At 49.6% G+C, this 12,314-nt stretch overlaps 1 protein-coding gene across 1 annotated transcript in view; it reads right to left on the bottom strand.

Moving 5' to 3' along the window:
* LOC146869334 (E3 ubiquitin-protein ligase TRIM39-like) overlaps nucleotides 1–11,185 on the bottom strand; it is a 184,047-nt gene extending 172,862 nt beyond the window's left edge. The window contains exons 1-2 of the mRNA XM_085650672.1: nucleotides 10,739–11,185; nucleotides 6,441–6,536 (exon numbers count right to left, since the gene is read on the bottom strand). Of these exons, the coding sequence (XP_085506798.1) occupies nucleotides 6,441–6,536; nucleotides 10,739–11,152 (510 nt within the window). The 5' untranslated portion in view covers nucleotides 11,153–11,185. The remainder of the gene's footprint in view (nucleotides 1–6,440; nucleotides 6,537–10,738) is intronic.
* Nucleotides 11,186–12,314: the final 1,129 nt, after the last annotated feature.

Here is a 12,314-nt window from a genome sequence, read left to right as displayed (position 1 = left end):
CCTTGTGAGTAGAGCCTCTTTCATGTGGCTGTAGGAGGTCTGTAGGGAGAGGGGTAGGTCGAGCAGGGTGTCTCTTCCTTCGCTCAGAAACCGCCCCCACAACCCTGCCCCCCAGTCCTTCTGCGGGACCCGATGGGAGGTCATGGCGACCTCGTAGGCCCTGAACCATTGTTGAATGTCATCGTTTTTATAATATTCTTTGACTACGTCCTTGGGGATGTGGACCTTCTGCTCCGCTGGGGAGGCCGCCTCCCGGTTTCCCGGGGGCCTCCCTTCCTCGTTTCTGGCCTTGAGCTCGATTTCCTTCAAGCTGCGTTCGTGCTCTAGTTGGAGCTTCCTTCCTTCGTGCTCCCGTTGGAGCTTCTTTTCTTCCAGTTCGCCTTGTACACGCATTTGCTCTACTGCTAGCTTTTTTTCCGCTAACTTCAATTCGCCTTCGATTTTGAGTTTGGCTAACTCGAGTTCGTGATTGCGACTTCTCTCTCTGTCCGCGAGTTCTTCCGGGGATAGGCCCCTGTCTGGTACGATGCCTCGCACCTGATTGCTGCTGCTTTCGCTTTGGGGGGGTTCGGCTTCGTCAGGGCGCTCCCCCGTGCCTTCTGGGCGGGAGGCCCCGGCATCCACCCAAGCTTTCAGTGTTTTCTGCAAATCTTCTTTGGTGTTGAGACCGGTGGTAGCGATTTTAAGTTCTTTGCAGAATTGCTTTAGCTCTTTGTGTGTGTATTCTTCTAGTTGTTCCACCTGGAACACCCTGTTGGCGTTGGTTTCTGCGGGGCTCATGGCGCTTCCTTCTGCCATCTTTGTCGGTAGTGCGTCCGTCGTTCACGGTACGATCTCTAGGTGATGGGCCCGAATCCCGTCGCTTGCCACCAATGTTAGACGGCGACCTCAGAGGAGCCCGGAAAGGGGTCCTGACTACCCTGAGACCCACCCTCGAAGTATCGTAGCCGGGCACTGGCGGGAGACTCCTCCGGGGGAGGAATCTCGTATCTAGGATCGTACCTCTGGCACCACACGACACAGAGTCACCACACCGTGTGTTCTTAGAAATCAATCTTTATCAATTAGGTTAGCACTGCAAATATGTACAAGAAGAGCGCGGGCTCAATGAGTCTCGGAAGGGATAGGGGGTAGCGGGACAGTCTCTGGCAAAGGTTCAAGGCAGGGACGTACCCGGCGCACAGCTCACAATCCTCGAGCTGGGGGATACGCTGGTTGTAGTTGGGGGTCCGGCGGGACCGTGGGAGTCTGTGGGAGCCGCGAGTCACTCAGCGGGCTCAGGTACAAGTTCGGAGGTCTTACGATCTTCAGGGAGCCGCAAGTCACTCAGCAGGCTCAGGTACAAGTTCGGAGGTCTTACGATCTTCAGGGAGCCGCGAGTCACTCAGCAGGCTCAGGTACAAGTTCGGAGGTCTTATGATCTTCAGGGAGCCGCGAGTCACTCAGCAGGCTCAGGTACAAGTTCGGAGGTCTTACGATCTTCAGGGAGCCGCGAGTCACTCAGCAGGGCTCAGGGGGGTCTAAGTTCCAGGAGCCGCGACCGCGTCAGCAGGCTCTCGTTGTTCCAGCGTCGAATCTGCCGGACAATCCCAGAGCACCCCTTGTTATAGGTCGACCCCTCTTTGATGTCCGGAGTCTGAACAGGCAGGGGTCTTGTCACCTGGGGGTCGCTTGTCGGGGTTTTCTGCCAGTGTCTTTTGATCCTTTCAGGGCCGGGTCGGGAGGAGCCCCAGACACCCAGCAGGCATGGAGCCAGCCGGAGGGGAGGCCGGAGGGCCGATCGAAACCCATCGTCCCAGGGGGGTTCAGAGGTGCGATAGAAACTGCTCCTCCCTCTCTCATCCCCGGGCAGGCGGGATGTCCTCCAGCCGGAGTGGCGCCGCTAGGCCCGGGTCGCGCTGGGGCCGGGCGGCCATCTTGGTGCATGAAGTGGGCACGCGGGCCCGGGGTGGCCGAAAGGAGAGAGCCCATGGACGAGGATGTCCGGGTCGGGTGCGGGTGTTCTGGTGGGAAGGATCGGCTAGGCCGGGTGCTTGGGGCTGCAGGCACCAGGTTAGGTGGTGCGGGGGGTACGTAGAGCCATGCTACGAGGCCGGGTCCAACACTACCCATAGTTTTGGGGGGCAGGGATCTACTGGGGATCCTGCCTTGCACTTCAGAATACCATCCAGGGTAGCCACAAGTGAGATCGGAAGAAATGCGGACAGGGAGGCAACCCCCGACTGGTTCTCTCCCCCATCAGACTCAACGGTATCCTGTACAGGCGAAAAAACCTCATAGACCTTGTGAATTTTCCCCTAAAAAAAGATAGAGAGTTTTTCACAGAGTGCAGGGGATGGAGGTATCCTACCCTCAAGCGCTGAGGATTTAATGAAGGAGCGGACAATGTTAAAAATTTCTCTGCTGGAGTTATCAGACGAGTTAATGCGCTTCACAAAATGATCCCTTCTGGCAGTTTTCATGACTTTATGCAGGTTTTTTATAGCCTCCTGTTAGACCTGGCACCATTGGCGTGGGTCTCCCTTCCATTTTTCGCTGTTATCTCCTCTGTTTTTGCTGGTATTAGATGCTCGGGCACTGTGCCACTGCCATTCAGTGCCACAGCGCGAATGCTCCCTGTGTAAATATGACATGTGAATTGGTATATCTATGATTGGCTTATTTGGTTTCCCTGTTAGTCCCTAGTAGCGTGGCCTATGTGTGCCCAGGGCTGGTAAACCAAATGCTGCTGGTGGGCCTGCAGCGCTGGTTTGCGCCACCCACAGAAGCAGCTTGTAAAGTGTGTCTCAGACCTGCCACTGCAGAGTCTGCGTGCAGTCCAGAACTGCCATCTTGGCTGTGAAGTGTACCCACTTCCTAGCCCCTGAACCTTCCCTTGGCATCATATGAGTCACCCCTATGGTAGGGTGCATTATATGTGTAAGGTAGGACATGCTCTGATGTGTGTAGCATGTCCTGATAGTGAATTACACCCAATTTCGTTTTTCACTACTGTAAGGCTACCTGTTCTCCATTGGCCAGAATGGGCAGTTTGACTATTTTATTCTATAGTCCTAACTGACCCAAAGAACATGGTAGAAAAACGAATTTAATATGCCTGAGCTCAGAATATTAAAATACATATTTTAGTGAAGTTTATTTTTATATATTGTATTAGAAAATACCACTTTTAGAAAGTAGGTATTTTCTTGCCTAAGCCTTCCAGTGTGCTCAGCTGTTATGTGTATTGGCTGTCTGGTTTTGGAGGGACAGGGCAGGCTGAGCTGGGTTGAATAGAGAGATCTGTATTGGAGTATGGGGAGGGGTAGCTCCTTGACCTGAATAGGGCTGTGCCTGGCAAGGTGAATGCTGGCTCCACCTCCTACTGTGCATCTGATGGCAGACCCCCTCTTTCTGAAAGGAAGGATGCAGCCTGGTAAACAAAGTGCTCCAGGACTGGGCAGAACTGGTTCTGGCTGGGTTCAGTGACTTGTAGCTTCTGAGAACAAAGACTTTTGGGGTATAAATATCTGTGCTGAAACCCCTACAATTTGTATTGCTCCTGGACAACAAGAAGAACCTCTGTCTGTGTAACTGAAGGAATCTGCAGGACGTGGCTGCCCTTGTGCTTGTGTGCTGTTTCTTGGATTGGTCTGCAGTGGTTACTACTGGACTTGGAAGAAGAGGAAAAGGACTTTGAAGAGAACTTGTATTTCAACTTGCTAAAACAATCACCCAAGGACTAGAAGAGAGCTAGCCTCCTGCTGGAGTCTCAGGCACATCAGACTCTACCACCAGCCTCCTGTTTCCTCCCAGCGAGGATTTCTATCTGCAGGTGAGGCTCCTGTGAGTTCCAGGGCCTCTAGTTCTACTACAGAGAAGAGAGTGCTGAAAATCGTCGCTAACGCCCGTTTGCGAGCCGCCGCAGCTGAAGCGCGTACGAAAAATCATCGCTCCTGCTGCCGCTGAGTGCTCGCTACCAGAGATCATCGAATCACACGTTTGCGGGCTGCCAAATGCCCGCTGACCTCAAGATTATCGCATCACACGTTTGCGGGCTGCCAAAGCCTCGCTAACCCGAAGATCATCGCATCGCACGTTTGCGGGCCTCCAAGTGCTCGATAACCAAAGATCATCGCATCGAGTTCATCGCTTCACGACATCGCAGCGCGGACACCGGGCGTCCTCCATTATCATCGCATCGCACCCGGATCGTCGCTCCCTCGCGGAGCGCCATTTCTTCTCATCGCAACAGAGTCGCACACGCAACAGGCTCGGCGCATCATCCTCCCTCGCGGCAAGGATTTCAACGCATCGCCGGCTTAGTGTGGAGAAGTTTATCGCTTTGTCCCGCACACATCTGTAGATCAGCGCATCATCCTCCCTTGCGGCAAGGATTCAACGCATCACTGGTCTCGCGTGAGGAAAATCATTGCTACAGCTCCTTTGTGACATTTTGGTTGTTTTGCTACAGAATCCAGGTACTTTGCAAGTAAAATGGGCGCAAAGACCACTGCTTTGAACTGAACTCCTCATTGCACACTTTGAACTATTTTTGCAGCATTTCAAGAGTAACCCTATTTTTCTAGTATTGTGGCTTTTTACTGTTATTGGTCTTGTGTTAAGTCTATATATAAATATACTTATTTTTGATAACTACTTGTGTGGCGTCCCTTTGTAGTGTTCCTCACTGTGTTACTGTGTATGGTCATAAATGCTTCACACACTGCCTCTGGGATAAGCCTAGCTGCTCGTGCTACGTTACCACAGGGTTGAGCAGGGGTTATCAAAGGGTGTAGCTCGCTTACTCTGACTTAGGAAGAAGGGTCCCTACTTGGACAGTGGCCAGCCACTGCCAACTAGAGACCCTCATTTCTAACACCTCCCTGTAAGCTTTTTTTTGCCAGGGGGCAGTACGCTTTTCTCCAGACCCGTTCCAAACGCTTATAGTTGCTCTTTGCCACCCTCAGCTCCTCTGTGAACCACAACGCTGAAGGGGTGCTTCGAGGGGAGCTGACTAATCTTGCTGGCGCAAGCTTATCCAGGGCGCCCAACATCCATGCATCCAGGGACACAGCATCCCTATCTGGGTCATTGGACCAGTGTGGCTGGCTGTCCAGCAAAACCGGTCCTAAGGACGCTGGCCTCAATCTTTTCCCTTTTTGTCTTAAGCGCTTGTAGAGGTTTCCCTTTACCCTGGGGTATTGTTCTCTTGCAAGAGAATGGGATCAGAAAATGATCAGACCAAGGAAGAGATGTTGGACAACACCAAATCGAGTATATTTCCAGCACTGTGCATTGGAGATTTTACAAGCTGCGTAAGATTGGCGCCCTCAAGTGACAGCAGCAATTGTGAAGACTGAGTACACTTTGTATCAGAGATGTGGAGGTTAAAATCACCTAGTGCCAGATAATTTTTATATTGTAAGGATTTTTGCGCTATGAAATTGCAAAGGTCAGACGTGAAACAAGGGGGGGAGTAAGGAGGTCTGTAAATGAGAAGGCCAGCTAGGGATGCCGTCGGACTGGTCTTAACACAGAAATTTAGTCCCTCAATATCTCCAAGATTGAGCACCTCCGAAGTAGCAATCTCACAGGAGTCTCTCACGATAAGGGCAACGCCGCCACCCCTTTTAACTCCAGGCCTATTTGCGCAACAAATCTTAAAGCCAGGTGGAATGGCTAGCGCTAAAGCGGGATTAGAGTCATCTTTTAACCAGGTTTCGGTGAGAAACATCAAGTCCCAGTCATTATCAGCAAGGGACAGCCAAATATCCCCCGAATGTTTGATCAGAGACCTGCAGTTTATAAGGCATGCTAAGCCTATCTTCTGAGCGCATTTCCTCTACGTGTATATATGAAGCTCGCGTGGTATTTCCAGTACCCACAGGGGACCCGATGGCCCACTTACATTGAGTACAGGCATACGGTAGAGCTGTGTGTCCTAATACAGTTGTACAACAGTTAAGGTGTTTCTCCCTCCTAAGGTTAAATAATTTGTCGCGGGTCAGATAGGGAGACTTACTTATGTTTCCACATGCAGCATGGCTGGCGCTGGCCGCTGTCCGGACGTGGACGGGCGCAGACGGGCTTGCCTTTGGCGCGGCAGAGGCGCGCCCGCTGCGCGCGTCCACTGCGCGCGTCTGGGTAATCATTGGTTTTAAAATGTATTCCTTTCGGAAATGGTCCTGTGCTGACCTGCCCATTGGGTGGAGCCTCGTCCCTCCGAGAAAACGACTACAGAGTCGCGTCGGAACGGGCACCGGCAAGTGCAGGTAACCAAAGATTAAAAATTATTGTACACTAAAAATTACTTCAAGATTTGGTTAAAACACAATAAATATACACAGCAGATTTCAGGATTAAAAGCCTTAAAAGACGCACTCTACCCTCGCTGCTATCACACTGCTGAGACATGGGCACAGACACACAGAGAAACAGCACTCACTGCAGCCTCTCACCCTCATGGTTTTATATTGATCTTCTTCCTTGACTTTAGACTCCAGAATATATTCTTCCTCTTTCTTCAGAAGACGCCGCCACTCTTGAAGTTTTACCTGCAGAGATGAGAGTGCAAGAAATAAGTGTAGATCTGTAGAGTGCGGTCTTACTTACAGAAAAGAGTCACTACAGTATCTGAGCCTTTTGAGCAGAATGTATGTACCATCATTCATTAATATTGGGAGTACCACCCAAACATATCCAGATTGTAAGTACCAGTTGAACATATAAGGATTGTGAGCATTAGACCCAAGTATTACTAACACAGACAACAGTGTCACTTCTTTAGACCTGTTCTTGACTAGAAGTATCTCACACCAGAATCCTTGCTCAAAGTAAACACGATTCATCACTGGCACTTACTGCTACTTGATAAACATATTGTGCAGCACTTTAGGCCTAAAGTCATGGAAACGTTTAGACGTGGCTTTACTTTAAAGAATAAACTTCGCTCTAGCGACACTATCAAATAATCCAGAACAAGACAGAAACCGAGGTAAAATATCTGATTAACAAGCTTTTATAAGTGCAATAACCATACACCAATAACAAACAGAAAATATTTTGGGACTCAAAGCATAAAAAAGATACTTTATCTGTAAACTTGCTTCACTGATTCTAATTATTAAAAACTGTGCAGTGATACAACCTATTTTCAACCTTCAACCTGGTTCACAGCCTCCTTCACGCACATCTTGGACGTCCTCATCCCTGAAATGAGGCCATTCCTCACATAGATCACACACTCAAACCAGGACGGGCGAGACTTGGAGTCATAGAGAGGACCTTCTGACCCTCACTCTTAGTAACTCTACCTTACCCAAGTCTTTCAAGCTCCACTCCTGCCACTTCCCTCTATCAGTCTCCAACATAGCATCCTTTCAACTGATCTACAGACCACCCGGACCAAGCAAGCACTTAATAGAAGAAATCTCAGACATCATCACCTTTGCCTCCATCCAACGCAGTGACCTTACATTCCTCAGTCTTCCACCTCCCCCGTAACTCCAACACAAAATGCATGAAGGAAGCCTTCTACACACTTCTCAACACACTGGAAATAAAACAGCTCATCAACAACCAACACACAGGTAACACACAGGCCTTATTCTATCAACATCTCCCAATATCTGCAGCTAGACACCTACAGCCCTCGACTGGGCCGACCACCTTTCCATCCTCAACTGGACAGACCACCTTTCCATCCCGAACTGGACCAACCACCTTTCCATCCCGAACTGACCACCTTTTCATCCTCGACTGGCCCGACCACCTTTTAGCCACATTGACCATCGCATATGCTACCCCTCAGTATTAAGGACAACCAAATAGAGAAAATATAACCTTCCACTGCATCAAAGATATTCTTCTGTAAAAAATTGAAACAAGCATTTGCAATGCAATAGGTCTCGCATTTGCAAGTGTTTGAGCTATTGGCACGGTAAATGACAATGCCTTTTATTTATGTGTTTTGAAAACCTGTAAGCAGTGCGTAAACATGCACTTAAACACATAAATAAAAGGTATTGTCATTGATAGTGCCAATAGCTTAAATTATCACCAATGCGAGACCTATTGTATTGCAGATACTTGTTTTAATGGCCATGGTAGTAGGGTGGGGAGGCGCACTGCGCACATGCTCTGCAAAAAAAAAATCAATTAAGAAAATTGAAACAAACTCACCGCCGGATGTCCCAGCGTGGCCACAGTCCTGCCGCAGGTATGTGTGCCCGTGAGCTATCTTTGTTGCTGTGGCTTGCACGCTTGTCTCTTGGCACTAGACGCCGTACGCGTGCACATCTCCTGTCCGGGTGTGCACATCTCCTGGCCCGTGAGATGCCTGTGAGGAGCGGGCGCCATCAGAAAGCAGCGTCCCGCTAGTGGTGCACACACAAGCCCACGAGAGGTGCGCACGTGACAAGGCCGTGAAATCCCTGCGAGGAGCGTGCACCATGAAAAGAGCCGGCCTCCGTGTTACTGTTTACCGCCCACAGTGCGATAGGAGGAGCCACAGAAAGTGCTGGAAGTCTGCGCTACTCCTGGGTGACAGCAAACGGGGAGCCCAGAGAGGAACTCCAGCAGCACCCGGGTGCGAGGCGGGACTGGTCTGCCCCGCTGCCACCTCGTCTGCCCATCAGTCTCACTTGGAAGGAGGCAGCAGCGGGCAAGGGTGGACACTGACGGGAGCAGGAGCGGAGGGACGGCTGAAAGTTAGCACTGGAGGAGCCTGGGAGAGGAGGAAGGGACCGATGCTTGAGGAACATGCTTCTGCTACCGGGTAGCCAGGAAGCCGGCCGGGGCTCCTGCTTGGTGCTGGGCATGCTGCCTCTGCACTGCCTGCTGGCTGACACCCTAGGTGAGTCCGTCCATGGTCTCGTGACAGTGGGGGTGCAGTACGGGGAGTGCTGCTGGAGCAAAGTGCGATAGAGCGCGCAGTGCTGTAAAGGGCCTACTGGCATTACAGTGCTAAGGGGAGCTGGAGGAGGTGAGTATGCACAGGCGCTGTTGTAAGAGCAGTGCATTACGTGCCGGGTGCAAGGGGGTAACGTGAATGCACCCTGTGTGCAGCATGTGTCTGCCCCAGGGGGTGTAGTCGCGCTCGGAAGGAACGCAGACATCGGGAGGAGGGCGAGAACTGGACGGCAACACATGACGGCAACAGAAAGGACAGGAGGGACAGCGAAAGCGAAAGCGCGCCATGCGCGCATTCTGCTTAAATGCCGTGACCTGTACACGTGCACATCTCATGTTCTTGGAGTTGTGCTAATGCCGCTGTACGCGTACACAACTGCAGTCCTTTGTGCACGTGCACATGTCCTGTCCCCCTTCCGACCAAAGTCGACAACAATAGATCTCGCCCATAGTGAGCAACGCTTTGCGCTGCGTCGCTAGGCGAGACCTAAGAACGGAAACAAACGATCCATACGAACAAAGGAGAAGGTCAAACACCAAACTGAAGCACTCTAAGAGCAGATCCTTGATTATAGCGCTATAAAACTACCATCAGTGAGGTATACAGAACATAATTTGTATCCTCTTGAAGACTTCACGAGTGAATTCACTTGTGATCCCTGATTACTCACAGACATACCTTGTGCTCCTCTTCAGTTTCTTCCTCTGTGGCACTTGCAGAGTATCTTCACTTGTGAATCATGTACACCCAGATACACTCCTTGCACAGACTTCTCTTTGGAGCCCACGGGTGAATTATGATCCATAAACAGCCACACACATACCTAGAGCTCTTCACCAGCCTCCTCTATGGACCCTCAGGGTGCCTTTTTACTCCCTGAATATCCACGGACATACTCGGTTCTCTTCTGCAGCCTCCTCAATGGCATACACAAATAGGGTGACCAGAAAACTCCACGCCACCGGGATATAACTTTTCTTTTCTGAGCTTTCGATTTAACATATCAGTGCGTTCTGGGAATTGTGGTCTTGGTTGATTTTACTTGACACTATTACTTTAACACACCTGTGATATGTAAAAGCAAAGTCCAGAAATGGAAAAGTGGTGTCCCAGTGGCACGGAGCCATCTGCTGACCTTATACAAAGGGTGACTTGTGATCCCTGAACACTCACGTACATTGCTTGTGCTCTTCCGACTGCCCCGTGGTGGTTTCACAGACATACCTTGTGGTCTTCACTTGTAGTTCCAGAACACCCACACCTTGTGCTCCTCTGCAGGTTCCTCATTGGGGCTCACAGTGTGACTTTGTGATCCATGAATGTCCTCTTTTCAAACCCCTTCTATGAGGCTCACGCAAGCAGTGATCCCTAGAATCGGACTTAAATACCGTATATTCCTTTGTGGGACTCATGGCGTGTCTTCATTAGTGAATGAACTCTGAACAGCCACTCACATACCTCCTAGACAACCATCTATATGGGACCCACAGGGTGCCTTTGATTCCTGAACACCCTGAGGCACTGCATCTTCTGAGAGACTTCAGCAATGTATTCATTTGTGAATCCTTTACACCCACACACATACCTTGTGCTCTTCTGTAGCCAACTCTATTGAGCACACAGTGACTTGTGACCTCTGAACAGTAGCACCCTTAACTCGTCCTCTCAGGCTGCCTCCTTGATGGGGCTCATTGAGCGACTATGATCCATGACTTTCCACAGATATACCCTGTGCTCTTCATTTGTAGTTCCAGAGCATACCCACGCACACATTGTACTCTTTTACAGGCTCTTCAATGGGGCTCACAGTGTGACCTTGTTGTCCCTGAACGCCCACAGACGTACCTTGTACTCCTCTGCAGCCTCCTCTACAGGACTTGCTGAGTGAGTTTTATGTTCCTTGGACTCTCGGCAGACCCAGCATATCATCCTCTGATCCTCTGCACAGAACAGCCTCAGTTTCTCTTCATGTTTCTCACACAGATTCTCCTCCGGGGGCTTCACGGGGGGCAGGTGAAGCTGTTTTAACATTTCCACGATGTTCCCCAGTTGCCTGTTGGGTCGGAGGCTTTTCCCAGAAGATATTTCCCTGCACTGTGGACAGGGGAAGTTTTCATCTCTTCCCTCCCAGCTCTGAGTGATGCAGGAGCGGCAGAAGTTGTGTCCACAATCAATAGTCACCGGATCAGTAAAATATTCCAAACAGATGGAACAAGTGGCCTCTTCCTTGAGGTCCCCGAGCTGAGCTGCTGCCGCCATGATTCAGAAATGCAGGAAGTGAACTTTGGTTTTAGTTTCTCTCTCTGTGTGAAATGGGTGTGCCTTTGCGTCTGCCCCTCTCTGGCTGCGCTGGGACTTCCGGGTTCATGATACAGTCACAGAGCACAGAACTGACTCCTCTGCTGCCTGTGCTCTGACTGGAGGTTTCCCTCCTTTCTCAGCTAAAATACCAGCAATTTGGTTTTGTTCTCAGATTCTGTAAGTGCCAGAAGCTGGCACCTAAATATGATTTTCTGTAAACTCTTTTGTATTATTTTTAATATGTCAACTCTGCATAGGTTGATTACAATAATCGTTTTAAGAATTGTACAGACAGCTTTAAAATAATGTTGAAGCAATTTCTTCCTGCATTTGCTATTTTGGATTTATGTTTCAAAGCTTGCAAAATACCTGCTTTTGCTGCTGTTTTCCAATTGGTACCAGCCTTGCATGAAGTACTAATCAAGCTATTCGTGTAAAAGTTCACTTGCTGACGCCTTTACAGTACCAGTGAAGATTGTACTGCTGCTGTCTGTGAGTACCTGTTCTGGGTGTGAGGGAAGCTTGCACTGCTGCTGCCTGTGATTGCCTGTTCTGGGTGTGAGGGAAGCTTGTACTGCTGCTGCCTGTGATTACCTGTTCTGGGTGTGAGGGAAGCTTGCACTGCTGCTGTCTGTGAGTACCTGTTTTTTGTTTTATTTGTTTATTGATTTTCACACATATTATCCACGAAGGCACATTATAAGCAAGAATAAGTGCGAGCAACGACTTTAGTTTTACATAATTGTTATGAAAATTGTTTAAAACACAATGACACAGGGAACACTACGTGTTCTCCTGTTGGATTTGAGCAGTTGTACATTTAAAGAATTCCAAATAGTAAGATCCAAGCATGTGGTTAGTACAGTTGTGTTACCGCAGTCCATTGCATTACAATACGTTTTGAGGGACAAATAGATGTTTCTGGTTTTCTTAGGCAGTCAGAATCGTAAAATGTCTGCGTGTACCTGTTCTGTGTGTGAAGGAAGACTGCAGTGCTGTTACTTGTGCCTTGCATACCTTTTATGAGCGTGAGGAAGGTTTTAGTCAACATTTTCATATTTATCTTTTTCTCCTGCATAGGTTATCATTTTCTCAAATTCAAACCAGGGAGCAGACTTAA

Source organism: Triturus cristatus, chromosome 1_1 (assembly GCF_964204655.1).
Source record: "Triturus cristatus chromosome 1_1, aTriCri1.1, whole genome shotgun sequence".
NCBI classification, from domain to species: domain Eukaryota; kingdom Metazoa; phylum Chordata; class Amphibia; order Caudata; family Salamandridae; genus Triturus; species Triturus cristatus.
Note: the sequence above shows the minus strand (reverse complement) of the source record. Positions and strands in the feature narration are given on the sequence as shown.